A 21,013-nucleotide genomic window follows, 5' to 3' on the forward strand; every position below is an offset into this window, starting at 1 on the left:
GCTATGGGTTCTCTCTCTAGTCAAGTTCTCTCAGGATCCTTTCACTATATATATATATATATATATATATATATATATATATATATATATATATATATATATATAATTTAAATTTTTTTGAGCCCTATTAAATTTTAAGTCCTTATCGGTTTACCATGTTGTTCTTACTTGAAGACTTCTCCGAACAATAATAACCAGGGTGAACACCATCATGAGCCCATATAAGTAAAATAAACCAACTTCCATTAAAACGACAACTAGGTTTAGTCTGAAAGAAATATAAAAAAATCCTAGCAATTCTTAAATTTCTTTTGAAATTCCAAATCTACCGTCATTTCATTTAGAAACTTTAATGACTCTTCCCAAACAGTTGTCTTTGGGCCTTGAATGAGGTAGGTACATTATTGGGCATTCTGGATTTTCCCTTTCAAGCCTGCAAATAATATATATTCATGTATTAACAACATATAGTCTAACTGTTGATCTATGAACTATTAACTATATTTATATTCATATATTATATATTATATATATAATATGTATAATTATAATAATATAATAATAATATATATAATAATGGTGTTAGCAATAAGGTGTTTGCATATAGAACTAAAACAGTTTTTTAATAGGATTTTGTGAAGTGTCATGCTAATTGAAAATGAAAAAACAGAACAGTCAAAGTCAATACATAAAACTTTTGCAGCTTAAAAAAACAGCACCAATACTCTATGGCTTGCATAAAGATTATCACAAGTCAAGAAAAACTTATGTAGTTATGTATACACTAAAACAATTATAATATTTGATGTTTTCTAAAGTTTGGTGCAAATATCCCCCTCATTGACAATATAATGTTTTTTTAGAGAGAAAAATTAGTTGACTTTTAAGTCAAATGGGTACTTGAAACTTTAGAATGTTAGTATATTATGTTGAAAATTATATAAATGTTATATCTAGATTAAAATACTGCACAGGAACATGCTTTATGTACATCAAAAACATTCATCAACTTCATAAAACTTGATAGAAAAGGACTAATTAAAATGTAAACTTACTGATAATGAAGAAGGAAATGGTGAAGAAAGATGGCAATCTCCAGCTTAGCAAGATCATTTCCAGGACAAAGTCTACTTCCTGCTCCAAATGGAAGAAAAGTTCCAGGTTTTGGTACAAGATCCTGTCAATTTGTTAAAATTTGTTAAATTTGCACCACTTTTTTTAAAAAAATGATATTAACAAAGCCATTGGTACAAGTTACAAAAGACTTACATCCCATCTTGATGGATTAAATACTTTGGGTTGGGGATAAACTTCAGGACTATGGTGAACACTCCTAAACCAAACCAACACTTTCCATCCTTTAGGAATTATATACCCTGAAAATCAAATAAATAAGTTAAATACAATCTAAACTAAAGTTATTAATAATAGTTTTTTTTTATTTTATTTAGTATTTCATAAAGATTGGACCTTTGATCTCAACATCCTTCTTGGCTTCTCGGAACGTCATGAGTGAAAACGTCACTAAGCGAAGTGTTTCATCGATAACCTTCGAGAGGTATTCCATTTGCCTAAACTCTTTAAGGGTCAAACCTTTTTGTCCCGGTGGCATATTCTTCACAATCCTTTCTTGTTCTTCCTATAATATAATCACATAAATTTTTGCTATTAAAACGTAAAATTGTGATTCATGATTTTTATTACCTTGGCTATACGAAGAAATTCAGGGTGCGATTGGAGAAGAACAGTTGCCCACATTGTTATATGTCCTGAAGATTCATGTCCTGCATTTAAGTACATCACTAAAGTATCGATAATTTCCTCATCGTCTAATTTTTTTCCATTATCGTCTGCAGTGTCTAGAAGTGCATCGAGCATGTCCATTTTGGTCGTTGATTTTGAAAGCTCTCGTTGATTCCTACGCTTGGTTACCGCTCCTTGCAAAATGGCCACAAGCCTTTTTCTTGCCTGTAAATTTATAGTAATAATCAAAATTGTTTATGTAGAACCCCAATTTAATTAAGGTATTATTTAATATTATTGTTGTTAATTAATTTGTCGTTTGTTAGAAAAAGGACCAGGGTTGCCAGAAAAGGGACCTAATTTACAAGACTTGAGTGGCGAGGGAAGAAAGTGAAAATATAATCAAATGTGAAAAATGAGCTGTTTTGGACCAGACTTGTTGTGCGCAACCCGCACACATGTAGCTGCTCACCGCGCACTTCTGTTTGCAGTCAAAACAGAAATGTGGGTTTTAGGTGCGCGTCGTGCACTAAAGTGCGCACTCTGCGCGCTATGCAGGTGTGCACCGTGCACTAAAGTGTGCACTCCACGCACCGTGCTGCTAAAAAAAGTTGTTATTTTTGATAACGAGTCTGTGGTGGTTTCAGTTGATAAGTTTATTGTGCGAAAATAACGTTAGTACGAAGCAATATCACGAACCTTGAGTGCTTTATGGTACACAAAACCGGGATAATTTATTGCCAATGCTCTAACACCATAATTCAGTACCGTGTATTCTTTCTCTAACGCCTCCATAACGTCTTCGCTTTCAGAGCTTAGAAAAATGTGCATGATTATCCGAAAAGTTAGCTTTCGAAGTTGAGTCAGGAACTCGATTTTTCCCATTTTTGACCATTTTTCCAATGATGCGACCACATTGGCCTCAATATAGTTCATGTATAAAGACAAGGCTTCGTGACCGTTGACTGGTGATGCAGTCAGCTTACGAAGCCTTTTATGATCTTCATACGAAATAGCAACAAAAGATTTTTTTCCAATGAGTTCATGCGTTGAGATGGGCCACCCGGGCTTGAACGCGTCGTCATCAAACAACACTTTTCGACATGCTTCAGGAACGGTGACGATTATGCTAGGGTTACCAAACATGAATGACTTATAAATACCACTTGACCCAAATCTACATTGTGAAAAATATAAAAAGGCATCACTTTTAAATGTTTTAGTGACTAATCACTACCTACTAAATATGCAACATACACCATCTATCGTTCTATGCATATTTTGAAACATTAAAGTGAACGGCAATCAAACATCAGCAATTGGATGATAATAATATAAATTATCTAATGCAGAAGAGGTACAATAATTTGATTAAAATTACTCTAGTTGAAGAACAGTGACAATGGTAGTGACAAAAGTTGCCTGCTTGTGGAATAGGACCAATGATTCATTTTAATATATATATATAATATATATATATATATATATATAATATATATATATATATATATATATATATATATATATATATATTAATATATATATATTATATATAATACAGTAGTAATTATATAAAAAAAGATTTACCATTGCGTAGCACGACTAGAATTTTAATGAAATGTTGTTCTTGTAACTATGCAATAGTAAGGACTTTACTACAATATAAAATAAAAACTTATAAAGGTAAGAGTAAGATGTAACATAGTACTATATTGTTTAAGGGATTACAGATAGTGGAGCACCTTTTTGTTATGTGATTTATAACCATGGTTGAAAAGGACGCGAGACGGGGCCGAAACGGTAGCGACTTCAAAATGTCGCAACGGAAAAAACGGGGCCGAGGCGGGGTCGAAACGGATGTTGACTAATGTTGACTTTAATATATATTCATATATATTACACATATTTTAGAGTTAAAAAACTTTCGTTGACAAGTTTGTACCTATAATTGTTATTAGTGTTAATATATTACAAAATGAAATACTAAACTAAGTCAATTTTGATTGATTTGATCGACTTATGACCGGTTTTAACCGAATTTCTGACTTTTGACCGGCCTTGACCCAATTTTTCCTGCATTTGACCTGAATTTTGCCCGTTGACCGGCTTATAAGAAAATGGGACGGGGTCGAAACGGTTTAGCCACCAAAACGCCGCAACGGACGTTGCAACGGACGCAACGGACGCCGTTTACAACAGTGTTTATAACAAAGCATTGTTGACATACAACTATTTCAAACCCTCCTCTATGATGCTCATGATAAAGTACATATAATTGAAACTAAAAGTTTCTTCAACAATAATGTTACGTTGTTTGTTTATAGGAGAGGTAACAATTAAAGTAGTCATAATTTTTCATGTAGCATTTATAGAAGAATTTCTCTTATGACCAATATTTTTTCTTCTCGCTATCTATAGACTTGTAATAGACACACCTCTATAAAATTAGGATATTCATATATTCACCTCTATAACAATTAAGGTACTCATAGAGTCACATCTATACTATATTTATGCTATATATATCTTATCTATATCAATCTCATGAATAAAAATGATAAATATGTAGGAAGCAATTAAATTAGGTTACAAGTATATTGTTATAATTTGTGACATATTTTCAAAAATTAACACTATAATTAGTTACCATTTTAGGGTTAGTTGCGCTGGAAAATTTTAGTTTGTCTTGATTTTTTTATTAATATATCAACTGAAATTTTCTATAATATGTTTTTGAGAATATAAAAGCACTTATTTTTTTCAATAAACATATATTTATGAAACATAGACTTAAGATTTTTTTTTTTTTTTTAACAGCAAGCAGAAATTCAATATATATATATATATATATATATATATATATATATATATATATATATATATATATATATATATATATATATATACGATAATTACAGGAAGTAACGAGGCAATATTTACAGTCTATACTATAAGGCCCCGAGCTGTACGGTTTTGAGACAAATTAAAACTCGAAAACAAGATACAAACTATAATACAACACAAACGAAGGTGAATTAACCAACTCCCGTCCTATTGTTTATATTGTAAATTACTCTTAATAGAAGTTCAATAAATAAAATGATATTTTATTATATCTTATTTATTTAGAGTTCGCACAATGTGTTTTAATGTTCATTAATAGAAAACATATATATTATAATCAAATCTGTTCATTTACTTTTGAGACAAATTATCAAATGATATACTATTTAATATTTACTAAAATAGATTTTTTAACAAATTTCAGGGTTGTCATTAACATGCATAAAAGATTTATACATTTCAGTAAACGTTATTAAAAAGTCAATATTAACGCTGCGTGAATCCACGTTAATCAGGACGTCACTAGAAGAATCTTTATTAAAATCATCTAACTTTCAAAAGGAAAATAAATGTAAGCAAATGGTTACTCTTTTTTTTTTTTTTTAAATGTAAATATACGAAATTATATGTATTATATTACTTACAATTTAATGGATAGAACCCCTTCCAACTAACTAATAACAATAACAGTAAGATTTATTTTAGAAGTGATAGAGCAAGTCTTTAGTTACTTGATATATGTATTGATAAAATATGATTATATACATAACATTTAAGATATAAATTATACGTTGTTATCTTAAGATATGATTATGGTTAATCAGTTAAATATTATATTGTTAAAAATATAACATTGCTATCTTCAAATCTTTTATAAATTTTTAAAAAGTTTCAAGCTTAAAAAGTAAATAAACTTTACGTGTCAAAAAAGAAGTATATCCCATAGGATTTAACTATTATTCTTTTAGTTATGTACACCAAGAGAGGTTGAATTACTAGAGAATTTATAATGTAGTTTTTATTTTTTATTATATAAAGGAGTTCATATAATAACAATTAAAAATCGATATACGTTAGCACCACCGTTAAGTATTGAATACTAAATACATTTCAAAAGTGCCTCCAAACAAAGAAAAAAGGAATTTTACTTGCATCCAAACAACTTCATTCTTCAATAATAAATAATAAGTCGGCACGTAGGATTTTCGAAACCAAAAATGAACTTTTGTCAATTACTACGTACTACTCTTCCAATTCTTAGTGGATATCATGTATTCTGACTTTATTATTATTATTATTATTATTATTATTATTATTATTATTATTATTATTATTATTATTATTATTATTATTATTATTATTATTATTATTATTATGTATTACTCCGTATATTTTAGGAAAAATAACTTAAAAAATGAAAGATAAACGGCAAAGCAAAATTTCTTAATAAATGAAATATCAATTTCTCATTCGTCCATAATGATCCTCATTTGAATTTAATGAACAAAAAGAAAACTAATTAAAAGAAATTCAATCAAAGTAATATTTATCCACGTGATCATTCACATAGACACTACCTCATCAAAGTTGATGAGATGGTGCAACATTATCATCTTTTACGATTAGGTAGTCGCTGAAAAAATAAATCTTTTGTCAAAAATCGTGTGAAAAATTTTTGGGTGGAAAATTGAATAACGTTGCTTTGGAAAATTGGATGACGTGGCTTCATCTCATCAAATTTGATGAAGTGATGTCTATATGAATACACATGTGAATGAATAATACATTTATTGAACTTTTTTTCAAATCGGGATTCTTTTTGTTCACCAAATTTTAATCGGGACCTTTTTATGGCAAAGGAGAAATATATATTCTCTTTATCGAGAAATTTCTTTTTTTATATTATCTTTTTAAACTATTTGTCCTGCATACTATATTTTCTAATTTAAAGTAGTAGTTAATTACTTAAACAATATTTATTTGCATATTAACAAGCCTATAAAAGTTATATTTAAAAATTCTATTTTATTTTATACTCTCAGCCTCAGATTAATCATTCCAAATATGTGTGTTATAAGTTTATAAATTGTCAAATTTTGCACTTAATAGTTAAATCAAGTCAATTTCCTGCTATAGTTCATTTTAAATAACATAACAACAACAATAAAAATAATAATAATAATAATAATAATAATAATAATAATAATAATAATAATAATAATAATAATAATAATAATAATAATAATAAATATAAATAAATGAAGATATAATAGGAGGTTTATTTTTTATAAGTATATTTCATTACAAACTGATGACAATGTCTTGATTCAAAAAGTAATTATGATGTGTGCAATTAAAATAAGGGTGTGTGTAATAAAACTGAACGACTGAGTATTGAATGGTTCATAATTTAAATGATTTAAAAATTTTGAATAGAGTTGCTTCTGAATGACAATAACAATAGTCTGTTAAATAATCATTTTAAACGAATAATATGAATGGTATAGAATATTTATTAACATTCGACATGAATAAAACTACAATATTGTTGTTTAATAAATTTTTTGATATAATTTAATAAGAATATTACATAAAATGTAAGCGCTTAATGGTTAAAAGAGAATTTTAACTCTCAATGGTTAACAACAAATGCTGAACAATTCATTATCGTCTGTCATTCAGAAGTAAGAAAAGTTACACTCAATGCTGAATTAAAAGGGAAATAAATTCACCCTAAATTAATTTAAATAATTATAATTATATTATATATAATTATATTATTAATTAATTAATTATATATATATATATATATATATATATATATATATATATATATATATATATATATATATATATATATATATATATATATATATATATCTTTTCAATTAGTAATTATTAAATATTTTACACTTTGGGAAATTGCTTTCTAAATAATGTGTTTCTTTCATAAAGTTGCGATTATTTGTCTTTATATAAGACATGCTTTTGCACTTGTTTGGTTCCTTTTCATGTTGTACAATTTTTTCATGTTGTACATCATGTGTACCTAATGCTTCTCCATGAAGATTTGTTCCTTTCCATATTTACTCTATTTCATATTTATACATACACCTCACATTAGAGTGCTTACTTTAAATGTAAGAATCAAAATATATTTATAAAATTAATGAGTAGGAAATTTTATGATTTCAAGTTTAGTTTCTAATTTAAACTAGTTTATTTATTTAAGTACGTATAATATAAAATCTAGAAAGAGTTCTCTGAAAATATGCTTGTCTTTTCACTTAACTGAAACATGAAAGTGACAGACCGACTCTCCCAAAAATACAAAATTATCCAAGAGTACCCAAAATAGTTTTTGTGTAACTTTTCATGGAAGGTGTTTCTAAATGGTATTCCTATTTTCGTTTTTGGAATTGATAATTTTAAAGTAAATGTGTATTAAATATCTGAACACCTATTTAATGTAAATTGTGATGATTAATTTGTAAATTGTGATAAATTTATCTAATTGAATGGTAGAAATACAATCATTAATTTCTAAAAAGACTACTTGATTTACTTTTAATTAAGGATATGAGTGTTTATATTTTTTTATTGAAATAATTTTGTTATTACCATTTCAGTCTAATAATTCTCTTAAGATCTTACGATTTATGACATGTGTTATGCGCTAATTTTCTCTTTAAATCATCTTTATTGTTTATGATTATTCTAAGTGTTATTATGCTATTGATGAGTAGATTGATTGATAAGATGAAATTGTAGGTTATATCGATCGTGAGAGACAATGTTCGTTTGTTTTAGACATTTTTTTTTTTTTTTTTTTTTTTTTTGGTATAAGCGAGGAAACCCTCCTATAAAACCACTGAAGCAACGGGACTTTTAAAACTCAATATAATTTTAATAAAACCTCTTAAACAAAATACCAAAAAAGACTATATAAAAACCCATCTTAGACGATATAATTACAAAATACTCGGTATTATATAAGAATATAGTCTCTAAATCTTACATAAGTTGCTATAAAACTCAAAAGTGCCTCATATAATTCACCCTAAAATTCATGAATAAAATGCAAAATCAAACAAGATTGTCAGTGGTTATAAAATGTAATGCAATATAACAAAAGAAGATGCATTATATAGAATTTATTAATAATGCATGTAACGAATTTCTTGTAATAGTATAATGGTATTCCCACTCTAGTTTATCAACCCAAAAAGATGAGACATTTGTTGGTGGTATAGAACCATATTCACATATCATTATGATAGATAAGAATATATTTATCACATCTGTATATTTTCTACTATATGAGTGTTTCATGAAAATTGAACCATTAATTAATTAATTAATTAATCTTATAAAACATGGTAAACACGTACACGATAAAACTTTTTGTTGTATTATCACTACTAAACGGCTAGGATAACTGACAAATAAGCTAAAAAATAAGTGACATTTAACACTAGACAAAAGTACGTACAATTCCTTGATAACGACCTTAATTTTTTCTATTTTATTAAGGACAGATATTTGCAATTTTTTAAATTTTGATGCTTTTAAACCATGAAAAGCATATTCATTGTAGAAACAAACCAAAACAGCATAAAAGCATAATTTTTGCAAAGACAATTTTTAAAAGACTGTCATTAACGTTTAAAATTAAAATCTCTGTATATAGTGGCTTCAAAGATTTTATCAAGTTAATGACAACTTTTAAGACCGTCGTTAAAAAAAAAAAAAAAATACCTGCGAACAAAATTGTCGATGAATGAATCAGGGTCAGTGGACTTATAGGCTCGAAGAAACGACCACATGTTACCGATGAACGGCCAACCAAAATCTCCTGGTGGCAAATATTTTCTGGTTTTGGTTCCTAATTTTCGCTCAATAAACCAAACATTAATGCTCTTCAATGCCCATTTCAAAATTAGAATAATTCCAAAAAAGATTCCAACATAATAACCCAATTTATCGCTTCCCATTTTTCAAATTATTAATTAACAATTCAAATCTCACCCAGTTTCCTCTGCAATTTAGTAGAAAAATTGATAGAGAGAGAAAGGAGTGGGTGTAAAACAGCGAAGAGGGAAGGCAGAGTGATGGAAATGGCTATGGTGCTTTCGCAGTGGACATATATAAGTATATAGAATGGAATATAAAAACAGATAAGTAAAATGTTTTAGAAATGGAAAAAGTTATCCGTAGAAAAGAAATTCTCAAACAATAGTAAAAAAGTGTTTTATTTTAAAAAAATATTGATTGAAATAAAAAAAGTTAATCAGGTACGATAAATTTGTTAAATAAACGTTTTTTCCTGATTTGTTAAAGATGATCTTACCTATTCTCACACAACAATAAGATTTTTCTTAAAAAGAAAAATTTAAAAAAACAAACGCTTTGGCATCACTATTTTAGAAAGACTTGTATAAAACTGAACGTCGCTATATGATGATTAAAAATTTAATATCTTTGAACTCGTACTTACGTTTATCATTTTTCTACATTTATATATATTATATTATATTATATTCTATATCCATCTATCTATATCTATATCTATCTATCTATATCTATGTATGTATCTATCTATCTATATTACAAAACAGAATGAAAACTATTTGGCCCACTTAATTTCAGTCATCACCATTCTTGGCTTAAAAGATAGGAGTAGCAACTAAAGACGTAGATACATCATACATGGAGCCGTGTCATGAGTGGACGATGAACGATGGCAAGCACAGTAAATTATGTGTCTTCTGAATATTACTCCATCCATTTAAAAAAAACTGTTGACTTTTCTATTTTTGTTTGTTCAAAAAATTTTGTCTGTTTCTTTAAATAATCATTAAATATTATTAAAGTTTCAATTATGTCCCTTTTAATTATGGAAATTCAACTTTAAATATATCAATTAATTTTTTTATTTATTTTTTATAACTATATTAAATGAAGGGCAAATTAGACAATTTATCAGTATATCTTAAATCCAACAAAAAGTCAACCGAGACTGTTTTTTTAGTAGTATTTATTTTTATTTTTTTATAGAAAGATAACACATTAAATTTCCATTTAATGGTCGATAAATCGAATTAAATTACATAAATACTATACTCCGTATATTGATTTGATTGTATTTATTTCTATAAATTTTTCCGTAATTGTATTAGATGCATCGAATATTTATTAATCTCCATCTCTATCTCTATCTCTACTAGTTGCAATGCCCGTGCGTTGCACGAATATGTTTACGGTTTGTGTATGGAACTTAGAAGTGACTTTGAAGAGGAAGTTGATGTTGGTCTCATTATGCAAGTAGCCAAGAAGGATTTTTGTGCATACGTTTGTTCGCCATTACGAAAATCTGCACATTCGGGCCATATGTACTAACATATGATGAAACTATATATAACAAAAGTTTACTAAAGGTAGTCAAATGAGTTGACAAATTGTAACGACCCGACTTTTTCGACTTTTAATTATATTTATTTCTTTCACGAAACTGCGTATTTGTGCGTACTGTGATAGATTATATTTCGGGGTCATTAATTATGTTAACTATTTTCGTTATTGCCTTACTACTTGATATTAAGTGCTTAACATGATCCTTGAATGCATTTACTACCGTTAGTGTCACTTACCGTTTAAAACGAGTTACGTACTTGGTACACGTTAAACTTTAGTCATAATTGGAATATTATGACTACGTAAACATAATTGTTATTTATTTATGACAATTACCTAGCTTTATGGTTCCTTAATTATGCTTAGTGGTTACTAATGCTTACTAGTTAGTTTTAATGGACCTAATACCTTAATGGACCTAGTTAATTAAAGGCCCAACCTACTTAACTTAATGGGCTCCCTTAATGGACTAGTTAATGGACTAATTTAGCCCATTAAGTATAAGACAAAGTCCATTAGTAGATTAGACAAGATTAAGCATGCTAGTGTACCATTTCCTTACATGTTTTAACACCTTATTCCATGCCACCCAACATGTACAACCACCACCATGTACCACCATCCAATAGCAAGCAAATGGTCCCCCCACCCCACCCATTGCAACCGTCGGCCTATAGGGTCACCAACACCACCACCATTTCATTTTAACTCTCACAATTTCATTTCAAAAACACACACTACTTTTCTCTCAAATTTCTCTCTACTTTTCTCTCAACTTTTCTTGAAGAACTTGAAGGTTTTAACTCTTTTTCTCTTCTTTTTCTTCTCCAAAACCGTAGCTCATCATCATCATTATTTATTATTGGATTTTGGTTTTTATAACTTCAATCCTCATGTTATCTTGCAACCTTTGATCACTTTTATGATAAAGAAGCAAGAACAAGGATCAAAGCTTTGTAGCTTTTGATTCTACATGAAACTTATAACAAATTTAAGGGTCAAATGCTTTAAGATCCTCTTTATGTTCAAGTATTGGAACTTTAAAGTTCATTTCATGAAGATTTAAGTTTGTAACTTGATATTTTTTATATATAAAGGATCCTTACTTGAACTTGTTTACTTTTAACTTTAAATCTATTATTTTTGTTTATGGAATTCGATTTGTTTGAGTTACTTGGTCAAAGATTACTTGTTAACTTTGATCTCATAAATCTTGTAACCAAAGTCTAACTTTGAAAGTTCAAGAACAAGAAAGTTTAAGCTTACTAGTTTATAACTTTCACACATGTAAGATTGATCTAAGATACATAACTTTTGGTCATCTAACCTGTTAAAATAAGAATTCATTTATTTGTGTTCACTTTACTTTACAAAATCTAAGTTTCATAACTTATGGTTGTGTAAAGTTGAAAGTCTAAGTGTTTTGACTTAGGGTTTCACCAAGAACATGAGATCTAGACTTTTTAGTCTAAGATCTTTAATATCTAGTTAAGATCTAAGCTCTCTAGCTTAAAGTCTTGATTATTTAGTTTGATTCAAAGTTGTAGCGTAATAAGACTTGTATTTGTGTTGAAACTTAGAAGATTAATGTAACTTTGGTTCATCACCTTGCTCAAACTCTCACATGAGTTGTGTTTTAATTCTTAGTCTTGAATCTTGTGTGTTGATGGTTAAACCTTGGTCAAAGTGATGCAAACACATCAACGAGTTGTACACTTAAAGCTACAAGCATCAAGGATGAGAACCGTGATGAGCATCAAGCACCAAGAATCCCACCGGAGCACTTCGTTTCTGTTTTTCAGGGTCTGACCAGAATCTATGGGCTACTAGAAATTTGATTTTCAGTTAGTTCGGTTCGAGTAGATGACTTTTCGTTTAGGCCTCACCTAAATCCGATATACGGTGCAGGATTTATAGCCTTCCGAAAGTCACTACGCCCTTGTAACGTTGTGCTGAAATTTCTGACCTACTCGTACTTAAACCGTCGCCACGGTCAAACGAAGACGAGTTTGGTTCTGAAAATTGGTCAAAGGTTAGAGAACTCATATACGGAGCCATGGCCACTGGTCTCACGTCATTTCAGTTTGTATAGAGGTCGTAGCAGCTGAACCAACTCAGCCTTTGTTTCGATCTCTATTCTTGATTGAAAATTTACTTACTTTTTACATATGATGTTGATGATGATGACACTTAAGACTTAAATTACGTATTTTTAAACCTGTTGGGACGATTTACTGACTTAGTAACTTTTAACTTAGGTTGACGACCATTCGGACCTACTTATTTGCTTACTTACCTCGTATCGACTTTTACTGCACTTTCACTGTGAGTTATAGCTCCCTTTTTATTACAACTATTTTTGAGACTGAGAATATATGCGCTTTTTATGTTTTACTTACTAGGAACGAGTACTTAAACTTTATATATGTGTAGGTTATATAACGGCATAAACTTTCCCCTTAGCTCGGTAACGTTTAGTCATTGGTTTATGAACCGGTGAACGCGAATCTTAGATATGGATCCATAGGGTTTGACATCCCCACTCGGGCTAGTTACGCTAGCATTTAACGGGTGTTTAATACTTCGTAGACTTACGCACTCGCCAAGTGTACTTTTAGGGGGTGATGATTGTGACGACCCGGGAATTTCCGACTAAATTTAAACTTAATCTTTATATGATTTTGACACGATAAGCAAAGTCTGTAATACTGAAATCTCAAAAACTTTGAACTGTGTTCATGTATTCATTTACCCTTCGACTGCTCTCGACGATTCACGAACAATTAATTGTAAATAGATATGTGTGTATGGATATATAAATAATAATTTGAAATATAATTTGAAGTATTATATGTTGTTGTTATAGGATATCATAATAATTAATATTTAAAATATATCTCTATATATAAATAATGTATATTAAAAATAAATATTTAATGATTGTAATACTCGTTTGATGTTTCGATTGATATTAAGCAAGTTAAATTCAAACTTTTGTAATTTTAAAATAAACGGTTATCCGAAAATGAGTTATAGGCTTATTAGAAATGAATTTAGGATCAAGTTATTAAATCTTAACACTTTTTATATTTTACTTAGGATTGGGGTGATTAATTAATGTAATTTTTTATTTAATAGTTAATAACCAAATTTTAAACCATAATGACCAAAATAAATAAATATGGTTAATTTAAAAATATGGGATTCTTCTGAACACTTTTATTCGCCACTGAGTAACAACGGACTACGAAATAGCACTCCGTGAAATTAGAACACGTTTTAAAATTTTGTACAATTATTATATTTAGAAGTTGCTTTTCCATTTTTGGATTTACACAAAACTAATTAGGATCCGTGAGTTGATTGAAAACACAATAATTATTACTGTGGCTAATTGAATCCTACTTGATATTAGATTCGTGAATTGATGACTTTTCTAGTATGATTATTATTATTAATATTATTATAGTATTATATTTATATCCATATCTTTCTGCAATCTATCCACTCTCCATATGCATTATATATGCATATTACATATACTTAACATTTACGGAGGGAAGCATAATCAACCATCATTCATTACTACATCTTCCTTCTTCTTATTCCTTGGTGAACTTGCTTCATCAACCTATCGATGAACAACCTGCACCACACCCGTTTAACCTTCCACCACCAACGATTAACCCATCATCGTGATCCTACACCATGAAAACAACCACCAACTTCTCTCTCCCTCTCTTAATTCTCGTAACAAAAAAAAAAAAAAAAATATAACAATCACCACCCATCAATCTTCCTGCTTTAACAACCACCAAAACACCACCTATTATCAACACCACCTATGTGTTTTCTTCAAATCAATATGCAAAATTAATCTTTGCTATACTTTTACGAGATTAACTTAACAACACCTTTATCACCTCGTCTAATCATCGAAATACACAACATCGAACTAGAACCATTGCAATCACATGACCACCTTCGGTTTACTTGTGGTTAGCCGAGAACCAAACCCATTTCCATCTTGTTTCCTATCCGAGAACAAACACACACCTCACATACACAAGCACTCTTCTTCTTCTTCTTTGCTTCGGTTGATCAAAACCACAAACCACTATAACCACCGCCACCTGAGACATTGCAGCCATAAATCACTAAACAACCGTCACCATCGAATTATACTTTTTACTATTACTGCTATGCTTCTTCTGCTCTAAAACAGCCCGAATCATGTACTTATTACTTTTTATGTTCGAACACCATGAACCATCATAAACCCCCACTCATCCACCCTTATATAATGCTACAGCTACTGCTCAAGACTATTCAGTTTTTTGTTTTCAAACGCCACCATTTGTAGACCCAACAAACCCTCTCGCTGTTACTGCTGCATCTTATTTTCTATTTTAAATCATCTCCATCGTTTTCCTTTGCTATTGCTCCCTTCGTTTCTATTTTCTGATACACTGAAGAGCTGTGAAACACGATGATAAAGATGTGTGCTTGTGGAACACACCACAACTTCATGGCAGACAACAAAATAACTTTAAAAACCCACTTGAACGTGAATTGCTTTTTCTTTGTTGTTTGTAGGGATGTGACTTGTTAATTGGGGTTTAATTACATTAAATAATGAGGGCTGCTGTGTGAGACCTTTGTAAACAACCTTAACCGAACCCCACACAAATTAAAACTTTAAACTTTCAGCTGCTATTAGAATTCCACGAGGCAGATTATAAAAATAGGGCTGAGAATTATTGAGTTATTTAACGGGCTTAATTAAATGGGGTTGTAAATTTTGTTGTTTGGGCTTCTTGTAAATGAGTATGATGAATTAAGTTGTTTTGGGCCGATAGCATGCTTATAGTTGCTGTTGGACTACTGCCATATTAATGAATCGATATGGTGATCGAGATGAATAAAACTTACAATAATAATGATGATGAAGATATAAATGGGTGTTGTATTTTGAAGACCATAGACTTTAAGGTTAAAAGAAATTAATCTGAGTTTATTTCAGAAAAACTAGTGTGGTTGAATGGTTTGAGGTGTGTGTTGCTTACCAAGAGGTCGTGGGTTCGAAACTAGGAAGCTGCAAAATATTTTTTAGTAAAAACTACCTTAGTAGTGTGGGCCTGTTGGACCAAGTTTCTGTTGGGCCGTGAATAGAGTCAACAGGAGCAAAACCCACTATGTTTCTGTGTTAATGATTTTGCGAAGGGGAAGAAAACAAGGAGACAGAGAACAAATCGATATATATACATTTAGGGTGTTATAATTTCAGAAAAAGCTGAAACTGCATGTTAGTTTGTGGTGTTATACATTTGGGTGAGCGAGAGGTCATGAGTTCGTGTCAAAACCCGACCTTAACCATAAGGACGATTACAATAACATATGATTTCATCGCGAGGTATTGACCTCTATATGCGACATTTTTCAAAAACTGCATTCGTTTTTACAATACAAACCATAGCTTTTATTACAAATACAAGGTTTAAACAACTTAATAATGATTATCGTTTAGCGATAATCTTAGACTTACAAACTTTACATGTGATAATAACAATACGACTTCCAACATATTTTACATTACAAATCCTCCGGTATGCAATTTTATTTTTGACACAAATATGCATACTCAAGATCTTGCTTAAATTCAACATGTTGCAGCGGAAGCTTTTAGTTATCACCTGAGAATAAACATGCTTAAAACGTCAACATAAAGTTGGTGAGATATAGGTTTAATGCCGGCAGCGTTATAAATATAGACCACAAGATTTCATATATAAACGTTTTAATAAAAATATTCTAAGTTGTTGAGCACTTGATAACCATACTTAACATTTAATCAACGTCACATATTGAAAGGACCCGTCCTAATCCACCTGGATGAAATCTTCAACAGTTGGTCCCATTGCGATGATCGACTCCAAATAATGCCTCTAAAATGAGCAATTGCACAGCGGAATGTTTCTTTCATACCTGAGAATAAACATGCTTTCAAGTGTCAACCAAAAGGTTGGTGAGTTCATTAGTTTAACATAAATAATCATTTCATAATTTTAATAGACCACAAGATTTCATATTTCCATTTCTCATAAACATACGTCCCATGCATAGAGACAAAATATCATTCATATGGATTGAACACCTGATAAACGACATTCACAATATACATATAAGAATATCCCCATCATTCCGGGATCCTCCTTCGGACATGATATAAATTTCAAAGTACTAAAGCATCCGGTACTTTGGATGGGGCTTGTTGGGCCCGATAGATCTATCTTTAGGATTCGCGTCAATTAGGGTTTCTGTTCCCTAATTCTTAGATTACCAGACTATATAAAAAGGGCATATTCGATTAGATAATCCAACCATAGAATGTAGTTTCGATCACTTGTGTCCATTTCGTAAAACATTTATAAAAGCAGCGCATGCATTCTCAGTCCCAAAAATATATATTGCGAAAGCATTTAAAAAGGGATTAATGAAACTCACGCATATAATTATTGTAAAACAGTTAATAAAACATTTGCATGTATTCTCAGCCCCAAAAATGTAAAGAGAAAAAGGGAATCAAATGAAACTCACCTAATGTATTTTGTAGTAAAAATACATATGACTATATTGAACAATTGAACAATGCAGGGTTGGCCTCGGATTCACGAACCTATATCAAGTATATATATTAACACACATAATGAATACATAATGGTATTCAAGCCAGTTTATATATATTAATTACATAGTATGTTACTTATTTAAATTAGTATGTATTTATTATTTCAAATGTTATATATATATATATATATATATATATATATATATATATATATATATATATCTATATATTTTATTTTTATATTAAAATAGTAAATTAGACATACTTATGATATATGTCAGAATTACATTTTTATGCATGTATCTTTTCTTTGTTAAAATAATAATTATGATTATACTAAAGTAATGATAATAAAATAATGATATTTATATTAATAATAATGATATTACTTTAATAATAATAGTAATAGTAATGATATTTGTTAATATTGATAATGAACATATTAATAAAATAATACTATTTGTAATAATAATAATAATAATAATAATAATAATAATAATAATAATAATAATAATAATATTAATAATAATAATAATAACTACCTCTCAAGAATTAATAAGCTTCAAAAATGAATGAATCTGTCACTGCCCGGAATTTGAACCCACAACCTCTCGTTCCACACAAACACCTCCCACCATGCTGCCATTTATGTTTTTCTGAATAAGTACCATCCGAAAACTAAAAAAACCCGCCGCCTAATTTTTGTTTCGTTTCCCTATTCCTCTTTCACAGATTTAATTGGCCAAAGCCCATGAAACACGGCCCAACAGCAAAAATCAGTCTCGGCCCAACAAATAAAAGATTTACGGTCCACTAGTAGTTCCTAAGCCCAACTTTTCACAAACCCAATATTCTTTATTAGTTCACCAGATTTCGTAAAAAATATGAAAGAAAAGTAAGCTCTGCATCAACCGATTGATTGCTCAAATCACCTTTTATAATTCGCTTGTAACAAAATCCTATATAATACTCCTACTACTTTTCAAGAAACAATATCTTATTAACTTTTGTTGGCCATAATATTCTAACCCGCCACATAAAGCAATTAAATAATCCAAATGTGCGAAAGCCTAGTACACCAAATATATATGCTGTATCAATCCCTTTCATAGCTCATCTTTGTCATTTTAAAATATCAAGTGTCCTAGTAGAACAATTACTAATCGCTCCACTATAAAGAAGTAGGTACATGTCGGCCCACTTAGAGATTAAATGAGTTTTTTTTTATAAACCACAACAGTAGGCGAAGTGTTGGTGGATTATGAGGTGTCCTCGCTTGATTTTTAAATGGAACATATATGTAGCAAAGTGTACATTGGATCCCTTCAAAAATTGTATAACAAATATATGCATGCTCTTTATTTAATTAAACAAATCGTTAGTGTGTTGGCTGCCACTTTACATAAAGCAATAACAATTATTACATAGCAAGTGGGTTCTCTCTTTATGATTTTGTCGACCGAAACACACAAAAAAATATATAAAAGGCAGTTTATGGTTTCGAGGGTTTTTGGTCTATAGGGTGGTGAAGTGGGTGAGTTTACGTGTATAAACAAACTTGCAGTAGCAATCTAATGAGATTGACCGATGATATGATGGTAGCAATGGTGGCGGTTTGATTAAAACTAAATGATAGTGTGTTGTAGGGTGTTGTAGTGGTTTGCTACTGCTACAACAACTTAAAAAGTGTTGGGTGTCGGGTGATGGAGGATTTTGGTGTTTGTTCTAACAAGAAATAAGATCAGGGAGTAAGTAACTTACTTGAGTGCGAGTGGGAGTTCGATACAGATGAGGTGATGACAAATTAATGGCAATAATGATCGTTTTGGGGAGATAGTCATCGAACAAGAAAGAATATCTTGGGATGGTGGTACGTTTATGATGTTTTAGTAGGTTCATAGAGAAACAAGATAAATGAAGGTGGTTTCATGTTTTGAAAGAGAAGAAGAGAAGTAATTGAGTTTATGCATAGTTATATGTATGTATATTAAGTTTGCTAAAACACATTACATCTAATCCTAAATTCACGGACTAGTATCGATTGTTTTACATCCCAATTTGGTCGACAATCCCATACCTGCTCAGTGTACGAATGAAAATAAAAAATACAAAGTGAAAATGACCTTCAACATATTTTGATTGTTACCTGTGATCAGGATCTGATTTGGTATCAATTATCAGACATGAAACAAATTTGGTACAGGGTTGATGTAGATATAAAGCTATTTGAAAAATTGATTCCAATCGATCAAAGTCTTATGGTGGGCTGCTGGAAGTAGACAGCTTTGCTCACAGGTGTAACAGCAATACAAATAAAAAAAAAGAACCGAATCTGATAAAAAAAAACATTACGCGTGCAAATATCTGAAGTTACATATGTATATAATTGTATTTATATATGTATTCTTATATATATATATATCTGAAATTCTGTAATTGTATATGTATTTATATATCATTATGAATATAACCTATTATTGTTTAAATCTATATCTGTATTTTAGATATATAAAGAAAATATAACAAGATAAATTTTATAACATTAATATTTAATATCACTTTTAATAATAATAATGATTTTTAATGATGATAATTTTATTAATAATAATACTGTATCAATTTATATATATCAAGTTTCACTTTTGTATGTTAAATTGATAATAATTTTGATATTACAATTGAAATTACTATAACATTTATTTCTGACTTGTAATTACATTTAACATGTTATTATTACAATTTATTAACTTTATCACATTTCCTCGTTATATAATGTATTACATATTTAATATTTAAATATTTTATGTGTTTTACAATATACATGTAATGTTATAGAAGTCATATATCTATATTTATTTTACTAATAACTTAATTGTTTTTAATATATTGCTTGTGTATTTTAATTCAAATGATAAAGTATATTTTATTTATTTCTAAAATATTATATACATACTTTTATATGTAATTACACCCAATTGTTCGTGAATCGTCGGGAAGGGTCGAAGTCAATTGAATGTACGAAAATACTTCAAAATTTTGAGAATCATCATTACAGACCCTGCTTATCGTATCGAAATCATATAAAGATTAAGTTTAAATTCGGTCGGAAATTCCCGGGTCATCACAGTACCTACCCGTTAAAGAAATTTCGTCCCGAAATTTGAGTGAGGTCGTCATGGCTAACAATAAATATGTTTTTCTTGACGAATCTGAGCTGATAAATAGAGTTTTCATCATTAAAGAATAATAATACAGATAAAATAATTCGATTATTCGAAGAGCACGAATGAAACTATCATGAGAGAGGTCCCAACGGGCATCGTCCACCTTCACCCAAAAACTTGCCCAAATTTTTAGCCGTTAAAAAAAAAAATTCAACGGCTA

At 29.6% G+C, this 21,013-nt stretch overlaps 1 protein-coding gene across 1 annotated transcript; it reads right to left on the bottom strand.

Annotated features, from left to right (window-relative positions):
• Positions 1–222: 222 nt before the first annotated feature.
• LOC139897268 (ent-kaurenoic acid oxidase 1-like) lies at positions 223–9,802 on the bottom strand. The gene is made up of 7 exons (XM_071879962.1): positions 9,346–9,802; positions 2,443–2,920; positions 1,705–1,968; positions 1,471–1,639; positions 1,270–1,376; positions 1,056–1,177; positions 223–433 (listed from the first exon to the last, which is right to left on the bottom strand). The coding sequence occupies exons 1-7, from the start codon at positions 9,579–9,581 to the stop codon at positions 337–339; spliced, it is 1,473 nt and encodes a 490-aa protein (XP_071736063.1). The 5' UTR covers positions 9,582–9,802; the 3' UTR covers positions 223–336.
• Between the last annotated feature and the right edge of the window lie 11,211 nt (positions 9,803–21,013).

The sequence above is a fragment of the Rutidosis leptorrhynchoides genome, chromosome 3, assembly GCF_046630445.1.
Source record: "Rutidosis leptorrhynchoides isolate AG116_Rl617_1_P2 chromosome 3, CSIRO_AGI_Rlap_v1, whole genome shotgun sequence".
NCBI classification, from domain to species: domain Eukaryota; kingdom Viridiplantae; phylum Streptophyta; class Magnoliopsida; order Asterales; family Asteraceae; genus Rutidosis; species Rutidosis leptorrhynchoides.